This window comes from Haliaeetus leucocephalus, unplaced genomic scaffold (assembly GCF_000737465.1).
Source record: "Haliaeetus leucocephalus isolate CR32 unplaced genomic scaffold, Haliaeetus_leucocephalus-4.0 Scaffold517, whole genome shotgun sequence".
NCBI lineage: Eukaryota > Metazoa > Chordata > Aves > Accipitriformes > Accipitridae > Haliaeetus > Haliaeetus leucocephalus.
The window spans coordinates 2,758,513-2,781,491 of record NW_010972953.1 but is presented as its reverse complement, the minus strand read 5'-3'; the positions used below and the strand labels follow the sequence as shown (position 1 = coordinate 2,781,491).

Genomic DNA, 22,979 nt, shown 5'->3' with positions numbered 1-22,979 from the left:
CGTACCCGTCCGCCTCCCCTCCTCCCCGGGTCCCGGGTCCGTCCCGCCGCTCGGTCCCCCTCACCCATCTCCGGCCGCCGCACAGCCTGCGCCGGGCACAATATGGCGGGCGGGGCCGGCGGCGCGGTGGCGGCCGCCAGCGGACAATCCTCCTGAGGGGCGCCGGGCGCGCTCCGCCCCGCCTCCCCGCGGCCACGCCCTCCCTCGCCCCCGCCCACCGGAGTAGGCACCGAAGCACTTGGGGCATTTTGAGGTACGGCTGGAACCCCCCATCGCCCACCCTGCGTCAACAAACCTCCCCCAACTCCATCTTCCCGTAAACGGCAACGCTGCAGCAGGAAGAGAAACGAGAGAAAAACCTCACGCCTCTGAAAGCCAAAAAAAAAAAAAAAAAATTTTCAACGTTAGGCCTTTATTATCGGGAATGACTAATCACTTTCAACATCTGTTGAACACTTCTCTTTAAATACCAGGCGCAGAAGAGCTTGCCAGTTTCCTATACAAGTTATTTTAATGCTGTGATTCACCTTGATCAGTTTTCACCATCTTTACCAACCACTTGCAGGATTTCTCATCGATTTCCCTAACTTGTGGGTGGTTTGATGCTTCAGTACAGATGGAGCATTATACAATCCGGAGAACCACCCCTGCCTAGGCTGGAGGCAAAACCAGCTCTAACATTAATGAACTTTCACAGGGCCAATCTTTCATTTCTTACTGGTTTTGAAACCTACATTGTGCAGAGCCATCAAAAACCAGGAGTATCCAGACACCTGCGGTTTTAACAAAGTCTTCCAGGAACAACCATAAAGGTAACAGGTAGGAGGCACCGATGTCAGGTTAAAAACAGGTTTGCATCTGTAACAGCGCGTACAAGCCTTTGGTCGTATTTGGTTCTAAAGCCAGCGGTAAAAGTAACAGCTTCGTTGGAAAACACTTTATATTTCAGTACTCCAACACACAGTTGCTGCTCTCCAGGGGTTGCGGCAGCCAAGGGAGGCTCCGGTGTTCTCCAACACTCACCAAGAGCTGGCAGGTTCCTATTTCCCAGCCACAGTAAAGCGAACGGCATCTCAGCGGTGCTCCTTTATCAGATCTGAAATCAGCTCGTCGGAGATTCATCCCACTTTGCAAAAGGAGCAAAATGAGCATGGAAACAAACATTTCTATTAAAACATATGGTAGCAATGGAAGGCTCAACTGAGCAATAACAGCAAAGGTTTCTGTTCTGTGCTCAAAGGAACTGAGCTTCCTGAGTAGAAAAAGAGGAGTAACATCTACATTCGAGATGGGAGTTCCCATGGGCCCTGACTAGCCTGCAGAAATTCCTCCCCCTCAAAGCTTACAAATGGGGCATGTGTCCAACATCTCATCCAAGATGTTATAGGTTTATCAATTAAAGAAGAATTTCCCTAAGCCCTGTCTTCCTCCCCAAAAGCACCATATGTACTTGTTCCTCGCAGCTGAGAGAAGAGCTGTGTTTGCAACACCGCCTGTTCTCCTCTGCATCTCCCAGCAGACGGGTCACAGCTGGTCTCTCCTCCTCTGGGGCCATTTGGAGGGTCTATCACAGGCTGCAGGAATCACCCTCTGCCCAAGTGTTCTTTAGGAGAGCAGCGGCATGGGTTGAGGAAGGGAAGACATGCACATTTAAATTGTTTTTCTTGGCTCTGTTTGTGACAGATGCTCTCATACAAATTTAAAAACTCATTCTGTACAAAAAGAATCATCTGCTTTAACAGCCGAACAGGGAATCCAGCTGTGCTCTTAAACCCAACTTACCAAATAGGGAATTTTACAGAGGGCCCTATCAAGGTAATGTCTTTGCCTTACTGAAAGCACAGTGTTTTAAGTTAAACATAAAAATACCATAGGTAAGTTATAAAACAAAGCCTGTAGCCATTTGCTTTATTTAATAATCCGAACAGCAACTTGAAACCAGGGTTAAGGAACAGGCAGGGTATGACAGTCTCTTTCCAGGAAAAGCTGCTGGGGATATCTCTGCAATACCAGTTGGAGTGTTTTTCCTGCAAGCTCAGTTTCACACTCCTGTTGCTGTCCAAGATACCGGCTATGAACTGCTATGCATGGTGAGACCTCACCGGGGAAGTGTAAAGTCCAGGTTTGTACCAGCTCCAAGCAAGGCCAGCCGGAGTATTTATACCAAAGGGCTGGACTAGAGGCTGAAGAAGCTGTGGCCACTCAGAGCAAGGGCCAGAGAAGATGGGACTGCTGGGACACAGAGCACTCTGCAGCAGGAAGATGTTTCTAGAGCCAAGCTTCTCTTGAAAAGAACAGTATTGTTGGGAAACACTTCCACAGAGGAGACGTGACTGCTGCTGTATATCACACTGTACAGTACCAAGCACAATGGAGGCCTTTATCTTGATTATGGCCTTTACCAAAATCCTACAAATAATAAGATGTGGATTAGTCCTTTGGGGAAATCGGGGGATGAAAGATCACTGGCGGTTGTTAGCTCACAGCCAGCAGAATACCACCTCCAGTGGCTACATGCCAGTATAAAAGGGAAGGTTATTTAGGTGACTCAGACTTCAGTACTCAAAGGAATCTCTACCCCTCACAAATTTCAGCAAGTCCTGTATCACCCCCGGAACGTCTGGCTAATTAGAGCATCTTTGAGAGACACATCCGATGCTGATGGCTATTTTGGGATCTCAAATTAGCTTTTGCAGACTCTAGGCTAAAATCTGAATGTAGTAATGCTATGAGAGGGAGGAAGATGTTTGATGCAGGGCATGATTTCAAAATACTTTTAGCATATACAGTTATTTCAATATATTAAGATTTACATTCCTCCATAACATTAAAATCTTTCACATAAACATGCAACAAATGCAATGCACAAGCAAGCTGTATTACTCCAAAGGCAGTGTCACAAGATCCACTTCTACTGGTAAAAAACTGCATCATAATAGATGATCTCTATCAAATCTTTTCCACTTGATATAAAAGCTGTGCCTATTAAGAAAGAAATGGGAAAGATTGGTACAACACCGTATAAATTGATGTTTCAATTACATTGTAAATGAAGATGCATTTGATAAACAGGCCACAAATCCAGACATGTTATGATTTCCCTAGCAGAAAACTATGGATCCAATTTTCAAGCGAAAGTCAAAGAATTGAGGGCAATCTCACTCTGTTGCAGCATTTCCACATATCACCGCTTTCTTGTTCCCAATACTCCTAAGATAAGAGAAGCTCGTTTGGTAGCTTTACAATTCCATATAAAATGAGAATTATGTCCTTCAATGTCCTATGCCCAGGGCTTTTCACAGTTGTCTTTTGAAGCCATTAGACTCCTTCAGCATTGCAAGGGTTTATTTCTTTGTTCTTTTATTTATGGAGCTCAGACTTTCAGTGATCTCGAGATTTGAGAGAAAGCGATTAGCCGTCCCCAAAGGAAACGCTTACGGCTGCTGCCTTTGGGCCTGGGGGGAGATGTGTCCTTGCTGTGTAAGCAGGTCACTCCACTGATGCGTGATTATCTCCCCAGCCAAGGTACCACTCGGTTTGGCAAGCACCGGCGTGCATTTGTGAAGGTATTTATTGGAGAACGAGCACGTCAGTGGGGCCAGAGCAGCCACCAGAGGGAGCCCCGCCACTGTGGGTGCTGATCCCCACCAGCACCCAAAGGTGCTGGGGGTCCATCACCCCTCCCGGGGGCTCAGGGTGTTCGCTCGCTGATGCCAGGCGTGCAGCCCTGCGGGGCTCCGAGCTGAACGTGTCCCAGCCGGGCTGGCAGGACCGCTGCCCGAGCTGTCTCCAGCAATGACATCAGACAAAAAGCCATAAAAAAAAAAGAACAGCCAGCAGGCAGATCACACTTCAGAGCCCATCGATGGGGGTGGAAGGGGTAGAACTAGCAAGGCCTAGCTGGGCAGCATCTGGTCTAAAATCTGCAAATAATTTTGATGCATCATGGACTCCTATAGGAATTCCTACTGAGCCGTTCCTTGAGCTGCTCTCTTTCTAGAGCAGGGGGTAACAACAACTTCATCGCTACCCTGCTGCCCAGAGTGCTCCCACGAAGGCCAGCATCTCAGCCGGGAATCAGCTCCCAGAGACAGATCTCCTTACGTTTCCCTCTCTCCTCAAATCCACTTAAACCTCCTTCTGCATGGGATCTCGGTGGGAGAACTCTAGGCAGGTACATACCGAAGCCTCCTCCACACCATGACCTCTGCAAGAGTGTCAGTCATGTAACTGGCCTTTCACAAGAGTAATTTATTTGTGGGTATATAAAGAATGGCTTCAATTTAGCAGCTCAGATGGTGCCGCCCCCCCCCTCCCACACAAAACATGTTAGTAACTTGCAACGGGTTGCAAAAATAAACAAACTTACCCACTTCTTGTTGCCCCTGCTCATCTTCACCCAAGTGATTCACAGCGATGTACTCTTGACTCCTGCAAATTGAAGACATTTGTGAGTCTCCTTAATGTGAGCACAAATCAAAAGAAAAAGAGTCCTGCATGCAATTACACAGGAAGGAAAACATGCAACTTAAGCTGAGCTTTGAACATTTCACAGTAAATATAAATACTGGGGTCTAAAAAGGGCCATCATTTTACATTTTTAAATAACTGAGCAGAATTTTTTTTTTTTTGGCAGTAGCAGGACTATCTATATTCGTTGTCATTTTACATCTTTTGATATTTAAGCTTGCCGATTCCTTTTTGCCCACATTACATTACAGTGCATTTTCAAAGGGCACATTATTAAAGTTATTGCTAATTTATGCAGAAGCATGTGGTTTTTTTTAAATGTTTATTTTAAACATTTTTTGCAAATTTTTACATTAAAATTAACATCTGAAGAATTGTTTCAATAAAGTTTATGCAAGTTGCCGTCACAGTTTATGTAAAAGAGAAATGTGCTATTAAAATCAGACATTTAGGTTACCTTTTGGGTTTTGCGATGCATGTTAGCTTTACACATCCTGATTCTCCTGCGATAATTTTCCTTTAAAAGGGGGGTATAGGGTGATCTTTTCATCAAGCAAGACATTATGCCCTGAAAGCTGACTCCAAACCATTGTTGAAAATTCAGTTATTTACACTTTAATAACAATCTACAAATACAACTTTTTGTTTTAAAGTATTCCCCTCAATCATGCACTGCTACAAGCAGTTTGGTTCCTAATGCTCTATTTTTCACCCCCGAGCAGTTTAATTCTCTCCCCCTAGAATGCCAGATTAATTTTGCAGATGGGAAATACAAACCATTTTTCATGTCTGTCTAAGCAGCAGTTTACTTTAAACTATTATATTATATATCTGTGCATACACACCCTCTCAGAAGGATATGAGGAGCAACTGCAGCACCCTCCTCAAACAAAGACACATTTTTAAGTGGCTTTCCAAGTAAAGGCTACCGTAAAATAGGAAGGGCATCATCTTAGCCGAGGGGGTTAGGGGTGTTTACATAAAGCAGAAAGCAAGCTTCCTTCTCCTCCTGGTGGCAGCTAAGCCTTGGATTTTTCAGCATTCATTTTGTCACGCTACGTTTAAACCAGCCATTTCAGACTCAATCTGGAGCCTGCAGCCTGGAATACTCTGCGAGGCCACCTGAAATCTGAATCAGTAATTCAGCAAAGAACCGTAAACGCTTTCCAGCAGACTGAAGTCAGATTTCTGCCATAGTCCAGGATCAAACTGCTTTCAGCAACTTCCAGGGGGTGAAAAACAATTTTTCTTTCTTTTTTTAAAAAAATTAAGCTCGTTCAATGAGCTTGATAAACTTTTTGTGAGAATTACAAAAACCACCATTTTTAGAATGTCTCCATGTTTTAAAAAGACAATTAGCTTTAGCATTAATTTAAATTTATTTGAAAAAAAAAATAGCTATTTTATTGCTCAACAAAAAAATGACAATTCATCACATTTACTTTGATTAAAAAAGGACTAAACTTTATTGACAAACTGCGGCAGACATTTTGACAAGTTTTAGCTACCTATTTAGGCAGACTTACACATGTAGCATTTAATCTTCAAGAACAGAGTGGGAGGACAGTGTACAAATCCAATTAGGACTTTATCCTATGTACAAAGTGAAATTTTTCCTCATTTTTTCAGCTGCAGTGTCCCTTTTTATGCAAAGCTAGTGTTGAGATACACTTGAACAAGTCAATGGGATTGCTAATATTGACAATTTTGTCAGTTTTAAACTTGCACTGCATTATCTGCCCCAAGCACTATAAAAATGAGAAGACTGTAATTTTACAGAGTTCAGACCTACTCACGTAATAATACTCTGTTTTCTAATATCAAACACTGGGCAATTAGAGCCATGCTTTAATTTGTTTTTTCCCTTAAAAGTTCTTCATACAGAACCAAACTAAGAACCCCTTTACACTGGAAAATCTGCTTCCCAAGCATCTCTCAACACCGCATGTTCGGGGCTAGATTTCAAAACCCACATAAGAAAAGTCAATTTTACAAACCTAATTTTTTTTCTTTTAAGTCAATTACCTTTAAAAAATGCTATTTAATTTGTTTGAGGATCCTTTGTATTAAAATTTAAACTTAAGATTCACCAGCAATCTGCTTTTAAGGAACGTTTGACATCTGAGGTTACTTTTAAACGGTGGCAGCTACTACCGTTACATTATGATTTTAATTCTTAAAAACAGCCCTGAATTTTGAAATGTAGCCTACTTTGGGATTCTGCAACTACAACTTTTATGGGTTCCTTAAAACCAAACTTGAAAGGTTAACAAAACCTTAATTTCATAACTGCTAAGCAAAGCATGTCACTTTTGAAACTAACATTTTTAACTCAACTTTTTTTTTATTAAAAAAGGTACAGTTGTGTTTATCTAAACAACAAAGAAAGAAAAGCCATCTACACACTTAAAAAAAAAAAAATTAAAGTCGGTCCTCTAAATCTATTTAACTCATTTTAAAATACTACGTACAGAAGCCAGAATGCAGGGTGAGGATGGAGTGGGAGAAAAAGGGCCACGAAGAAAAACAGTTAGACAATTACTTGTCTGGTGTGGGTAAAGCAACGGGAATCCCGGGAGATACAAGAATCAGTAACAACTGTTTGCTCATAACTGATATTTTTCCCTCATGTTTGTTTTTTAATAACGTCCGTATGGGTGCTCTCTGTAGGCCCCCTTCACTGGCCTGGCCGGCGGGGCCTTCAGGGAGGGCCTGGTTCCGTTCCAGTCATCTTGCCCTGCGGAAAAGAGAGGGATACGTCAAGGACGGCGGAGTGCTGCCAGGGAAGGGGCACGGAGGGAGCGGCGGAGCTGGCTCCCCCTCCGGAGTCGACACAGAGGCACGGGGCATCTTCACAGCCGTTTCACCCCAAAACCGGTCTGCAAAATGCCCCACGGTCCACCAAAACCTCTCCTTTGCAGCACATCTTCTGACATCACGGGGAAAAAAAAACATTTGCGCAGGAAGCCTGCAGCTCCGACAGCCTAGCTAAGTGCCGACTTGGACAAACCCAGTGCCTTTTAGGAGTAATTAATTTCCGCAGAGCTGAAGCCAATTCACGGGGCAGCTCTGGCAGCCAGCCGTGGCGAAGGTCGCAGCAGTCACGGCCCCTCGGGCTGGTGGCCAGCATCATCTATAACCCTGGGGTCTGGCTGGGGGGACTGCTACAGGTAGTGCTTCTCTCCTTCCCAGGCACCAAGCAAGGCAGCTCCTGGATAATTGTGCTAAAGTAATTAAGTCCCTACGCTGCTGTAGGAAAGCAGCACGTCCGACTGAACTTCCAGACACCAGTCTGCTTTCTGACTGTGACTTGCTGTTCCTTCCCCTCCGTGAATACAGGAAAATTCACAGCCGCAGCTCGCATAGCATCTGCTCACCTCTTCGGAGAAGACATCACTTGCTAGTGCTGTACCAGCATTAACAGCTGACGGGAACTCGACAGGACAGCCCAAACCCTTCTGCTACGTACAACCACCACCAAAGCAAATGAAGTTTGCATTCCCATTGTCCCCAAGCTATATCCCCCAAATATCCAAGCTCAGCTTTCATTATGGCTTCTGCTTGCAGCATTCATACTTGCATGCCTGCCATTCTCTCCAGGGTCACCAGTTTATGAAAGCGAGTGTCTGAAGCCCGGAAGACAGCCGAGCCTGTTCCTACCACCATGGAGCACATTCCCATTTTCTCAAAACTGTCTCCAGCCTGGCTCAACAATTTATTTCTCTAATTCTGTTTTCATGAAAGCAGAGACCAAAGGAAATTACTGTGGATAAACAGATTAGCTGTGGCAACTTCATGCCAAGTATACAATGAGCGTTTTGGCCTTCATATCCCAGACAACACAACCGCTCTCCTACCAAGTAGGAGGCACAAAAGCCTCTTTGTGCTGCGTGACTAACGCAGGCAACAAACCAAGCCATTGAAGGCAGGAAAGATAGCCAATGTTACTGACAGCATCTGTCTATTCAAATGCATCTTAGACTGGAAAAGCATCCCTGGTTAGGCACCTGAATTTGAACTTCTCACAACTTAAGCCCAGAGCAGGGAACATCCAAGGCCCACACAGGAGACAGCCAGGTATTAACAACTCTGCTTCCCTAATACCAGCATGACATGGCATAGGGGATTCCTAGCTCCTGAGGATCCCAGAAAGCCCCTCCAGCTCATCACTATCGTCACTACCTGCATTCATTCACGCCTTCAGGCAACTGATGATCTGCTAAAGGGACTGCTTTCAATACAGCATATTTCCATGCCATTAAGCAGCTCACTGTATAGGTTTTGTAACTGTTTATAGTTCAGCTTGTTTACAGAGAGAGAAAAATGAATCTTAGTCATTGCCACATGCAGATGCCATTCATAAGCTTGGATATATGAACTAGCTTAAAAAAAAATAAATGCAGCCACCCAATCTTTTATTGCCAGCACCTCAGATATAAGGCCTATTGTTTTCAACAGTTGGTGGTTTACAAAGTTGTGGTTAAATTGGTCTCCCACACCCCTCAGTCTAGCCTAAGCTGATAGCTTTACATAATTCAAATTGGCTGCACTTCATAGACTACCTGCAAGTCATATTGACCAAAATTGTTCCACCTAATCAAAGGGAGGCCTTCATATGACATTAAAATCCATTTTTCAAGCAAATATATAGTGCAGAGTCAGTATCAGCTAGCGGGTTTTTGAGGATAAGGAAGCAGATGGAACCATGCACTCATCCAGCTCAACAAAATATAATCCGTGAACACCAGACTGCAGCAAAAGTAGTGCTGTGGGTGGAAATCCAGAACCCTTAAAATATTCTAAAGCTACAAGGAAATTAAAAGATATTTCCATAGTTAAAAAATGGAATTTTAAAAGCGTCACCTTTGAGACAATCAAGCTAGATAAGAATCTAAAAGACACAGAACGCCTTTGGTTGTTTAGACCTGGATAATCTGTAGGGTATAAATATTCGACCATGAAAACTGCTTGAGGTTCTCAGTAAGTTTTTGCTCAGAGCGTGGAGTGGCACTGGAAAACAGCTGGTCGACCACAAGCAATTCCCAACTATGTGCAACTGCTGCAGGCAATTCCCAACTATGTGCAGCCCCTTCCCTGTCAAGAGAACAGTATTCCCAGACATACCATAAGCTTCATAGGTTTCCTGTGCCTCCCCGTGTCCATAATCATAGTATTCTGTGTCCCTGGAAGAGTAATTATGGTGGTTACATACAGTGCTGAAATCGTACTCCTAAACTGACACAACTTGCACAAACACTTGAAAAGCAAAGATGCCCAATATTGCTCATGGCTGTGGTGTGTCTGATCACTGCTTTTACAGAATTGTCAAGGACACTGGGACACTCCCAGAAGTTATTTCCCAGGCACTCCTGGATTCCAGCAGAATAGGGCACTTTCCCTACAGCTCAAACTCAGAAATGAGTGTTTCCATTCCCTTAAAAGAAAAGAAAAAAGAAAAAAATATCATGCATAATTTTCTCAGTAACAGATAGGAGACAAGCAAACTTACCCTTGGCCCTGGCTGTAGTAGCCTTCATACCCCTCATAGCTCTGGTCTGCATATGCATCATCATAGCCCTGAAACAGATGACGACATAAACGGCGTTAATGGAAGGACCAAAGGTTAATGCCTGACCAAGAGTAATGGGAAAACTGAATTCAGGCTACAGCAGCTTTCAGAGGTGTCTGTGAATCCTTGCCTGCTGCAGGTAAGGAGCTCAATCATAAGACATAGGTGGCTAAGATCTGCTTGTGTCCTGTGGCTTGGGAGGAATGAACTATACTAATATTTACAACACATTTGAAAGTCTTTTACATGTCCAAGGCTGCAGTTTGTCTGCGGTAAAAATCCATGTGCCAGGAGGCCTGTAACTGTGTTATCCAAACCACAGATTCACAGGTAGACAAAAAGCAACCTATTAACTTAGGATTGGTTTCAGTGGAAAAACTCAAGAAATTTTACTGAGAGCAGAAACAGACTTTTTAGATGTATGAATATTTGTGATGATTCCTGAAAATGCTGTTGTGCATCGAAAACAGTTGTCTTGTTTTTCCTTTAGAATACCAAGAGCACAGATGCTAAGATAAGCTTGGCAGGAGGGTGGTGCTTAGTTATATGACTTGAAGCATCATCATGTTCATTCACATATTTACTTTAAGGATTTTAGGGGAAGTAAGAAACATTTGGTGTTTCTTGCTCAAACAATTCTCTTGCAGGAAGAGAATGTGATGTGAACTACATCAATCTTTGTGATGTAGTTTTTCTACCATGCACTGACAGTTACGGCAAACTTCAGTCTTGGGGGCACATTTCAGTTTTATAAAAAACACCCCTTACCCTGTATTTAGGACACTAGCAGTTCCCTCCTTTGAGGACTAAAGAGGCAGAGCAGGTCACACCCAGCACCATACCAGTGTTTGCACTGGTGGTCGCTTCTCTAGAGCAATCTTAGTGTTGTTAGCCCTTATTTCAATTATGTTGAGCATCTAATACATGGTCAGCTAGCTGGAATTAAAAAAAACCCAAAGATATATAGTTTCTTACATATTCCTCATAGGTTTCTGGTGCAGGAGGAGGAGGAAGCGGTATTCTCTGAATTCCGGCTGCACGCGCTCTGGGTGCGGGAGCACCCCGTACTGCTGGGGGAGGAGGTACTCCGCGGGCTACAGCAGCTCCCCTAGCAATGGCACCCCGAACCGGGGCTCCTCGCACAAGGGCCCCCCGAGGAGGAGGAGGAGGAGGGGGAGGACCAACACCACGCCCCCTGCAAAGGAGATAAAAAGGATTGTGAACAGCTACTGCTGTACTGCTCATGTGCTGAATACTGAGGGCACTGCATGCGTGTCTTACACCTACTTTAAAATGCAATAGCTTGATAAATAAATACAGTCACTATTAACTAAGCCATGAATTCTTTATCAGGAACGAAAGCACAAGAATCGTTAATATTGTTGTATTGCAGGATTTACAAAAACCTCTTCTGGGATGAGAACTCTACTGCATTAGATGTTGTACAGACAAAGAAATAAATCTGATACAGAACTTCAGGCAAGCAATTTCTCAGAGTTCATTTTAAATAACCCTCTATCACTAACTTGCAATGACTGCCAGACCTCCAGGACTGTAAAGATCAATGATGATAGGCAGGGACACTTCTGGGCTAAACACTCAGAAGTAAAGACTTTCCCCGATGAAATAGGTAGTGAAGCAAGAACTATGGTAACAGAGCTTTATCGCCAATTTATCCCAATGCCTTGACAGCAATGACAGAATAATGCCACGCTATAACTTTCAAAGGACGGTCAGTTTAAACTGAAAACGCTTATTCTGCTGAAGGCTGAAGCAAACACGACACATCTATCTACACGTGATTTTGCAGGCCAATTTTTGAAAGGTTACTTTATGAAGCTGCTGATTTCAGACATCAAAAATAATACAGAAAACATCCACTCCACTAGATTACATCTCAAAACATACAAAACATTCGATGCCAGCTTGCTAAAAGCAAGCCTGCAACACAAGGCTAGAAAGCCTTGGCCAAAAGCCAAGGTCAAGGCCAACAGCTGATGTGCAAGAACAAGTAGCTTAAACTCATCTGGCAGGACAACTCTGAGCAAGATCCAGCATTTCTAGGTCTGTGCTTTTGGGAAAGATACCTTGGAACAGGTGGAGGCGGTGGTGGAGCTGCTCCCCTTCCCCGCACAGGGACTCCTCGGCCACGAGTTGGCTCTGGTACGCCATTCAGATAGGAGAGCTCCAAGAATTGCTCCTGACAGATATCATCCATCATATCCTAAAGAGGGGAAAGAGTCAACTCCAAAGAATAGCTAACTAGCCAGTCTGCGCTCCGGGATATCACAGGCTACTGTGCTGGAATAAAAATAACCTGATAGTCCCAAATTAAAATCTGCTGGTTAGTTTTACCAGGATTTGCTCAGCAGACAGCAGGGAAAAACTGCCAGCCTTCTCCAAACCGGCCAAGAACGGCACACCACTTGCATGTCCAGGAGCTGCAGTGAGCACTATAGCTGGTCCCTGGGAAGAGAACCTCTCTCATAGGGCTTCTGAAGGTATCTGATGTCCAGCATCCCAGGGATGTCAGCAAGATTTATTTGCAAGTGTTGGACAGTTCAGAGGTGAAGTCAGGCAAGCCATATCTTACCTCAAGCACCTTACAGCTCCCACTTAAAGGCAAGTGGCTGACAGTGAGCCCACATAACGTAAAATACTGCTGTGTTCCCAACACACTGAAGGAACAGGATAGGATGCAGCCTGACAAAGAGTAAACACCCATTTGCAAATCCAAGCTGTCTTTTCAAATCCTTAGGAACACAGTACATGTCTGGCTCCATGCATTTTTATCACCTCAGGGTATCTAGCTTCAGGAATTAGTACAGATCTCTGGTGACCCCGCAGAAGTCATTGTACCCCACCCCTCCCCTCAACACACAGGCAGGCTGGGCCTCGCATCGAGGATCTTCATGATGCCATGGCAACACCACAAAGCAAGGAGTCTCCTACCAGATGTGTCTTCAGAGCACTGCTGGCTTCCATAGTGACTTCTCTGTCAATTTTCAGAAGTTTAACACATTGTTTGAAGGCAGCAATAGATAAGACACTTGAAATAGCAAGGCTGCACGCTTGCTTTAGCAAGCTTGAGGTTTTATACATCCCAGGGGCTCCTTGAAGATGACCTCTTTCCTTCAAAGACACTCCACATAGCAATCTCTCCTCCTCTCAGTGTCAGACTCACAGAAATCACACAGTACCCACACGCTTTTCCACACTTCCCTACTACCCACTGCTCTTGGGTTCCACCCGCCCCTGGTATTTCAGGCAGAACATCTGAGCTCCCAGTCTCAGCTGTGGAACATGGTGCCAGGGTATATTCAGCTCTCTACCTGCCAGGTCTCTGAATTACAGGCTGAGCTAGCCAGAAGCAGGGAGCACTGTGTGCTTCTTTTCCATTTTGTTTTTTTTTTCCTACTTTAGCAATTAACACTATCATTTTAGTAACATGCAGAAGACTCCTTCAAATTCTGCAGTTCTTGGAGTCAATACTCTAACAGGCACAAAACTGACATGAAGTTGACCATAAAGGTCTTATAAGGTTCACCAGTAATAGACACCCACAAACAGCTAAGTGTCATCTGTATAAACACCTGATGAGCACAGAGGTTCCTTCACATCATACACTTTTAAACACAACAGAAATACTGATTTAACAGATGTGTCTCAGAAACTAGCTACAACACTGAATACTACTACTGAGCTGCCTAGGCAGTCACCCTCCTCATCCTCACACCACTCCTTCAGAGCAGAGCAAACACCTCCGCACTTACAGTTTCTGATCTGGCCAATGAAGTTTTCTAGCCAGATTTCTATGCCATAGTTCTAAGTCAGAGGAACCCATCTGAGAAGTCTCTTCCATGCCAGGCATGGCTAAACTTATTCTCCCACTAAAACTGACACATGAAGCTATACAAGCTACCCACCCACCCCAGTGTCCACAGCTAATACTGGGAGAGAAATACCTACTCCAAGCGTTCTATACAATTGCCCTGTAAGTGTATGTCTTTCTAATTATGGTTAGTGGAATAACACATGCCTTCACACCAGATTAATGGGGTCATCTTAAGCTGCCACATACATATGTAATACTCCAGGCTTCCTCAACTACACCAATACCTGTAGTGTGAGCCTTACACTGTGCAAATCTTACCCATCCTTATAGCCAGATTCACAACCCATCTACACCCTTCAAAAAGAAAACAACATCAGCATACAAACCGGAACGAGGAACTTCTTGACTTCTTCCATGGCATGAGCCATCAGAGCATACGCTTCACAAGGGGGTCCAAAAACTTCAATGAAGACATGCAAATCCATATTTAGATGAGCATATTTAGGATCTCCCCCTTTACGCAGTTCTTCCTCCTGCAACAAAGCAGATTAGCGATTCCTAAAACTAAATAAGATGCAGAGAAACTAATTTTCTTCTATCTGTTTTTCTACACCTGAACAGGAAATGTCTGTAAAAGCATTTTGGCCATCCCTGGACACAGGTCATAACAGCATACATGAGCATAGGGTTTTATAAAAAGCCACATGCAATCTACACCTTCCATCTTTTTATAGCTGCCTTTTCAGGTGACTGATATTTTTGCTAATGCATTGATGCCAGCCACCTTTTATCCAAAAGATTAAGCATATGCAAGCAGTGTTCCTCCTTTTCTACAATACCTTTCTGCCTGAGGTGCTCTTTACCACCTAGTGAAGTCTAATGCCTCAAACAAGCTTGATCTTTAACTCTGCTCTTAGACATCTGTGTTATTCAGGTGGCTTTAAGAAGCTACAAATAAGCTAGAAGTGTAAAAGCTTTTCATGCTGCTAAAGTAAAAAGCTGAATTAAGTTACAGTTCTGTTGACTGTTAGCTCGGTTTTGGGAGTAAGCAGGGAGAAAAAAAATTCTTTTAATTTTTCCTCCTGGCACTTTGTGACACCCCCCTGCCTTCTTTTTCTGGAGGGTTAATATATTCCTTTAGCGAATGACTTTTCACAGAGTAGCTGGAATTAATTCTTATTTTACAAACTTTATACTTCACCTTTCATATAAACTATCTCTGCATCCAAGGGTACAGGATATCAAAAGATGACTAGTCTCTAAGTTATGCTCATAAAGAAAACATGCATCACACTTCTGCCCCAATCAAGATTGCTCCCAACACGCACAGAGTAATTTTGGAAGGGTGACTTTCTACCACCTTTGCGTTTGGATTTTAATGGTTTAATCTTTTATAAAATGCTTTGAGAACCACAACGTGTCACAGCACTATCAAAGGCATTAATATATGTTTTCAAGGGTGATGCCCTCACCTTTGCTTTATCTCGCATTGAACCCTTCCCAAGCACAGATATCTTAGCACCAGTTTCTTCCTGAAGTCTCTTGATGGTGTTGCCTTGAGGTCCCAAAATCTTTCCAACAAAGTTGAACTGTAAATTAAGAAAAAAAGAAAAAAAAAATTAGCTCCAGAGCTCATTAGCCTTAACAAAAGCTTTTCTGAATGTTATGCTGGCTGACAAAAAATTTAGCCACTCCATTTTCTCTTCACCTCACCAAAAAATACAGACCAAAAAATGCACAGGAAAATTTAAGTTCCAGAACATTCTTTTCATGAAAAAAATGCTCCACCAGAAAATCAAGCTATATTAACCCATGGTAAGCGTTTAATTCTAACATCTACTCTCCAGTAGTTTTACAGGCAGCAAGTCTTAAGAGTTAAATGAATTCTTAACTGTAAAACACAAAGCTCTACATATGAAAGTGTCTATTCTAGTAATAAAAGATCACAACTATGCATCACTATTTAGCTTTATCCCAAGACATTCTAGAAATGTAATATATTAGAAATAAGATCCTGCAAGCTTGCATAGGAAAAATTCCGTAGCGATAGTGGAACACTGGCATAACTCCTGATGACACTTTGACAGCTACTATCTCTAAAAGTCAGCCATAAAATCCATAGAAAATAAGCAAATCACAGAGATTCAGTAAGCTATTTTCTGGCCCTCACCTTGGGGTACTGTTTGACAGGTATCAGAACTCGTTCTTTCAGTTTCATATTCTTGTGGGAAAATAAATCCAGGTAGTTCTCTTCCTCATCCTTCTTTGTTGTTTCACCCTTCTGAATTTTTTCAATTTCTAAACAAGATAAAAATAGGGCTGCTTATATTCCTCAAACAAGCATCATTTTTAAAGTCGGAATTATGACAGGACATAACACCCTCATTCTCTGTCAATATATGAACACATAATTGCATTAATGGAATCTGGATAGACAGGCCACCTCTTTAGTGCTAGCCCAGCTTGCCTCTTCCTCCCTTCACATCTAGGGATTCCAGAAGGCCAAAACCAGGATAATGAACAAAAATAAGAAAAAACAGCAGAGAATGCCCTACAAATAACTTCAACAAATAAGAGTAGGAAACTGCAAGTACAGTTCCGTGTATCACTTCTGCTGTGCCTTCCTCTATCAGTCCCCAACCTCATGCCTCCACCGTGAATGCAGTACCCACGTGTAGACTCCTAAACCTACCAAGAAACCAGCCCCAACTACAATAAATGTATATGCTTGCTAAAATGCAGCAGCCATCAGCAAATCAGGCAAGTTTTTATCATTCAAACTGATGCACTATTTTAAATTTGTAATTTAATTAGTGGTGCCAACACATACTGACACTGTGAATTTCAGTTAGGTTGAAAACATTCCTAATAAACAGAAGCTCGAATAAGTGACACACTAGAGTGTAGTCTGGCTTATGAAATTCTTATAAGCTTCATTTCATTAAATGAATGCATCTTTATCACACAAGCAATTCATAAGTTGGGTTTTAAGTTGTAAGCCTCAGGCACAGAGCCATAAAAGTGAGTGTCAGAAGTCCTTAACTTGATTCAGGCAACGCAACTACAAATTTCTGTACCTCAAAATAAGATTCTCATTTTTAGTTGTATATTGTGAATTACAGAGTCTTGGAAAAACACTGGGGTGGCCTGACTGAACTGAAGGCATGCTGTAGCCTGAGGGGGATCTGGAACAAAGTCCAAATAACCTTCTGGAAGTAGGTCATTAAGTTAGGCCAATTAGGAACTAGTACACAAATACCTTCTCAAATCTGCCTAGAAATTAAACTTTCACTGAGAGATGGCAGGAGACAGTCACCTCATAAAAGCTGACCCAAATGGAGAAGACTGAAGATCATCTCCAAGGCAGGCACTTCTAGCATAGGTTCTTATAGTCATTAATGCACTTTCCCTTGTACAAGAAAAACACCCAACATTTTTCAAAAGAATGCAGCCCATAGCTGACTGGCTTTTCTTTTCCAGAGATGTCCAGTCATGTACAATTTTTATTTAATGGCCAACAACTAGGCGACAAGTTCCCCCAAATTTGGAGCCAATCCATTATTAACAATCCCAAATTACTGATAATAAACCATTATGCACTCTTTGGTCCAACCAAAAAAAAAAAAAAAATATCGTTCACACCATGCATAGCCATCACAAATTATTATTTACAGATGCTTATCAGGGGAGGAGCATGACCCTTCCTTAAAAGTTAAATTGTGCCATTTCATCAGCAAACCCAAGAACTATATTTATCTCTTCTGAGTCGAAAGTGCTCTAAATACAACTTCTCACATCTCAGGGGAAAGAGAGACACTTTCACAAGATTATACACATAACTGGATTAAAGCTGCAAGACAAAACTGAAACTGAAGACTGCTTAGTCATTACCAGAATTTAAAGAGGGCAGCTGCAGTATCTTGTGTTTCCTGTGATTTCTGTCCATGTCAGAAACTATATGCTTTAGACTAAATGTTCATGTTTACAGTTTCAGAATATTGGCATATCAGATACTTGACATATTATCCACCTAGTAATATTCTCGTATCATCCAAACAGAAATAGGAACAATGGGTTACCATCATCCTTCTGACTGGACAGGCAACCACAGCCTCATGGGCTGAGAAGCATCTTTCAAATGGTGCAGACCACAAGGAAGTGAAGCAACTAGATGTGCAACCAAAAAAACCCAAACCTTAAGAAAACATGATCAAATGATCGACATTTTAACTTTTCAGTTATGGACACAGTGATATAAACTGGTTTTTAGTTTAGAGATCTAAATATAGAACTTGGAGATTGTGTTGCATAATTATGAAAAGAAGCCTAAATTTTGTATTCCTACTTGCAACAGCACCTTGGCTCCCTTACAAAAGTGTTACCATGACTCCTTAGTTTAAAAAAAAATTACCGGATCTAATCGCTTTGAAAAAGATAGCTTGATTTTTGATTTAAAAAGAAATTATTTTCTGAAGACACTATGCAAAAGTAAAAAACCTGGAAGTTCAAGCACTGTCAAATCTATAACATAAGCAAGAGAGATGCCTGCCTTGGTTAGTTTTATGCAGTTTTTTTAATTTTAGCTATAAGAATAGATTAGACAATCAAGATTTGGAAACTAAAGATTGCACTGGTGGCCTTATCGCTGGTTAGACATAGCTTTAGACCCTATAACACAATGCGATTACTTCTCAAACATTTTGGTTCTCCAAAAACAGTAAGTGAATTTCTGAAAATGCATTCTGCATATTAACAAGAAGTGTTTTCTACACACACATCAAGAATAAAAGCACCCTAAAACTTTCTTGATATAAATTAAACTACCCAGAGGCATCTTCTACCTTGCCAAAACACAACACAATCAGATGTAAGCCTCTGCAAACCAGTGAATCACAGTTCACATCAATCACAAAGCAAAATCCATTCTGCCTCCTGCAACAGTAGCAACAACATCTGGGAATGGGTCTGTAAGGGCAACAAATAATTAACCATTTGCTAAAAAAAGCATCGGATCCACCATCACCACGTCTTCAAATGAAACACAAAACATAGAAGAAAAAGCCCTGCACAGCAGAATAACTCGTAAGTTCTCTAGCTTCTGCAATTCAGGTCAGCGCGGGTGACCTAGCAGTCCCCTTCACACCTTCAGAACAAACTCCAAGTCTGGAAATAGGTGTGAAGAAGAACTAAAAACATGCCACTTGTGACGTGTCCTACTGCTCCGGATTCCAGCGTTATCTGTATGCATTCTGGCATATTAGCTACGCAACATGAAGCAGTACTGAATGAACTGATGAGTGGTAGCAGTTTGTCAGACCACTTACTGATATGAAGGAGAAGCGTACGTATACCTTGAGGGATTAAGCATGCCTCATTTCAGTGCTGATTTTTTAAAGCCGTGTCAGAGGTGCAGCAGAAGGTTACCTTCTTGCCACGGGGAATGTCAGCAGTCTGGCGGCATGTGTGGCAGTGGTTTCCAGGACTTCATGTGGGGCAGTGATTGCATTGTCTCAGAAGAAATCCTAAGGGGTAGGTAAAGGGGGTTGGTAACACCGCTGCTTCACAAGGAGGAGGCTAAGCAGCCACAGTGCTACTCCTGATCTAAGCCCAAGCTCCTCCTTAACAAAAAAACCCACATTAAACACTGTCCTGCAGCACACCTGTGCTCTGTAAGCAGAGACACATTCTGTTTATTCCTAATACTGAGAGTATTATCTTAACAGTATGATAATACTGACCCCATGCCCAAAAAACAACAAAAAACCACCAAAACCCCAAAAGAGTTTGGGAATGGGAGCCTCTGGAAGAAAGCAGAGCCCCCTCTCCTACACTACTGCTCACCAGCTGGTTTGATTTCAGAGGAGAGGAAGCAGGGACCTGTTCCTGGATGGACTCTGCCAATAGTGGAAGCTGCAGAATTTGGCAAGCCTAACCCCACCATTTCCCTCCCTCGGCTTTCTGCTGAAATACACCCCCCCACCCTCCAGCCTGTATGCTGGGATTCATACACAGACAGCTCTGCTTTGGAGCTTTGCTGAGATGGGAGGGGACTGCCACTAGCACAGGGAGAAGGGGGGCATGGGGAAGAAAAGAAACACTGCTCAAGCATGAGGCAGGGAGGAGAGAAAGCCTGGAGGTGAGCTATGAGAAATGGCACAGGTAGTAGAGGCTCCTGGCAGAGGAGTGGGAGGAGGCAGAGTCACAGCAGTGACAGGCAGGCTAGCATCAGCATCTAATAATGTTGGCATGGCTTAGCAATATATACATTTAAAAATGCAACAGTGAAACAGTATTAGCATATTACAGTCTGCGACATCTGGGCACAAGTTTAAGGCGGCAGTTACAGCTCCTTTGGGAGGTAGGGGATATACTTGGAAACACAGAAATTTAGATAATCTCCATTTCAGGACAGTCTTAACTCCACACAAAGCAAGCTTCATGACATTCTACTGCCCTGGGTTACATACAGTTTCTCATCACCCCCATGACCTCAGCCCATCTCTAATCCCACTATTTGGTTTCTTGGCAAGGCACTCCAGCGAGGCAACCGCCCATCCGACTTTCCCATACAGCCCTTTTCCCTTCCTTGGAATACACACAGATTGAATGAACCTGGCACGAGGACCAGCACGGTCAGCTGGGGATTCTGTCAAGGAGTCCTCCAACACCTCAAGCTGCTCCCTGCTTTGCAATGCTCCAACTCCAATTGCTCGGCACTCCCTCCCTCCATGGATCCTGCTCTAACACCCTACCTGCTGCTCTGAATCCACCCGCCTCCATCCCTCCTCAACGCTCCACACTTCTGGGGATGTAAAGGGCTGCATTTAATGTAAGGATCAACTAGATGCTAGCTATATAGAGACTTGCTAGTGGAATGACATAGCTCACATATCTGTTTGCAGCATAGGAAGCTCAGAGATGACCAGCTCTTTTCACTTGGAGTTTCTCCATGAAATAAAAATAGCTAAGATTACCACAAGAATTTGGAAAAAAACCCTACGCCCAACTAACACATTGGTGGACGTATCCTGTATTCCCAATGCATGCAAGCAGAGAGGACTGTGCCTTTCAAAACACCAGCATCTCCTCCCGCCCTCCCCGCAGCAGATGGAGGGCATAAATCAAAGTGAGGAAAAAGGGTTTTCTTGCTCCTATGGAAGAAGAAGGTCACACAGACTCTGAACCACAGGAATGAGGAAACGTGGATCATGTTCCAAGGTGCAAGAAATCCCAATTTTCAGTTTCTGTTCAGGGTGCTAGGTAACAGAACCCTAAAATCTAGCTGCTTTACTACCTTTTCGTCACACAGTACATTGTTCAAGAATCGGTATTACTCACTCTTGCTCTTCATCTTACTCCTAAATAATGCAAATTTTCTCCAGAAATGCTAAGCAGCTTTAGAACCACAAAAGTATTTTAGACTAGTTTTACATATTGTTTTTAAAGAAGAAGTCTTAGTTTCAATGCAGAAGTCCTGCAGGATTCCCTCCCAGAGGCAGGCAGGACAAGCAACTTCCACTCCTGAAAAAAGGTTGGAATAGGAATACTGCTGACATACAATAATCAGTCATTTCTTTGTCTGGAACTCATTTTGCTTAAGTTGTGCTGGCTGTATGCATTATAATCTTTGGCCCAGACCTAAATTTCAAAGTAAGCTTTACAGCAGCTTCTCCAACATGACATCCCCAAAGGGTGCCACAGCAGTAGAGAAATTCTGAGGAATCCAGATCAGTTTGGGGTCATCTGCGCAAAAAGATGTAGTCGCCTAAAACCACCGTTTTATTTCAGATTCTTTCTCATGAGCTTTCTGCTCAGATGGTCCTGAATTTGAACTGCTAGTGAATGCTCCCAAAGGACAGCAATTTTCAAAATATCCAAAGCAAGCAGGAAGCATCTGGCGCTCTTCCAATGAACAATTTTAAGTCTCACAAAGCTGCAGTCTACTATCAGCAATTTTTAAATTAATGAAAAAAACCTCATAAATCCTTGTTACACCACTCAGTGAACGAAGCTTTACTAAGTGGGCTGAGAACGCTGTTCTTTGTGTGGGAATTAGCAAACTCCTTAGGTTTCATTTCACTGGAAGGCATTATCACTGAGCTGTCAAGCATCAGCTGGCTAAAGGGTTTTATTAATGAAAAACATTAAATTGATGACAAATCGGATTATAAAACTAATTTATTTAGATCAAGATGTCCGCGAGTGATGCCAAGTTACCCATGACGATATACCTCAGTTACTTGCACAATGGGAGGCAGCAATTCTTAAGAATTATTTCCTACATTAAAGGAGGAGCTAATAAAATCTCTAGCACTGCACCAACTATGGCAATACTATATGTTTGAAAGACCTAAAAAAAAAAAAAATCATTTAAAAGCAGAATGATAAGTACCAGAGAGCTAAACACTCTGCTCATCTGCAGATCAAATCTGAGTATATGCTCACACCGGGTACCTCCCAGCTCTCTACTACACGCACATAAAGCTGTAAGTGGCAGCAAATATTTTAACTCGTTCCAATTTTTAAGCTGACTACAGTGTCTTGAGGCAGCTGAATCTACTTGATAGAGGCACTGAACGCGGGTGCAGCAGCTGCACTGTGGAGATATGGAGAAATCAGAGCTGCCAGGCGATTGGACAGTGGTGATGGGGAAGGAGAAGGCTAGTCTGGGCACAGAACAAAGACTGCCATTTCCATTCCCTATTTAGGTTCATCAGAAGCATGAAACAAGCTCTAATACAGATTACCAGAGTGGAAAATCAAAGAGATCACAAACCATGCCTCACGGGGACTCAAGCAGACGCTACATGGAAAACCCCAGGTTTTACCGTTCTCTTTGGTCCCCTCCCTCCCCAGGGATGAAAAGGGCCAGTACGACCGCACAACCCGATTGAAAAAGAAAGTTCTGGCTCTGCGTTTAATCCGGCCCAGACCCTGGATTAAGCACGGGACTGAACAGAGATTAAATAAAAGAAATATCTAATCTTCAAAACCCCGGGGGTCGCATCTCATACCGGGCAGGGGAGCCAGAACGGGTCGGCACAACGGTCGCTCCCCCCCCCCCCCCCCCCCCCGCCGCTTCACCCGGGGCGGCCGGGAGCTGCC

At 43.1% G+C, this 22,979-nt stretch overlaps 2 protein-coding genes across 11 annotated transcripts in view; both read right to left on the bottom strand.

The window, feature by feature from the left end:
• TMEM39B (transmembrane protein 39B) overlaps window positions 1–150 on the bottom strand; it is a 9,031-nt gene extending 8,881 nt beyond the window's left edge. Inside the window, exon 1 of the mRNA XM_010576017.1 lies at window positions 65–150. The gene's annotated coding sequence lies outside the window, so the exon portion shown is untranslated. The remainder of the gene's footprint in view (window positions 1–64) is intronic.
• A 450-nt stretch (window positions 151–600) lies between these two features.
• Window positions 601–22,979, bottom strand: part of KHDRBS1 (KH domain containing, RNA binding, signal transduction associated 1) — a 22,742-nt gene continuing 363 nt past the window's right edge. The window contains exons 2-11 of one of the 10 annotated variants that reach the window (XR_774899.1): window positions 16,045–16,172; window positions 15,347–15,463; window positions 14,261–14,407; window positions 12,127–12,263; window positions 11,015–11,234; window positions 9,980–10,047; window positions 9,595–9,653; window positions 6,942–7,207; window positions 4,370–4,431; window positions 601–1,126 (exon numbers count right to left, since the gene is read on the bottom strand). Coding sequence is in view for 6 of the 10 variants with exons in the window: in XM_010576015.1 (XP_010574317.1) it covers window positions 9,139–9,275; window positions 9,595–9,653; window positions 9,980–10,047; window positions 11,015–11,234; window positions 12,127–12,263; window positions 14,261–14,407; window positions 15,347–15,463; window positions 16,045–16,172 (1,013 nt within the window). In the remaining 4 variants the exon portion in view is untranslated. The other 9 variants (XM_010576012.1, XR_774897.1, XR_774898.1 and 6 more) reach the window with 9 other exon arrangements.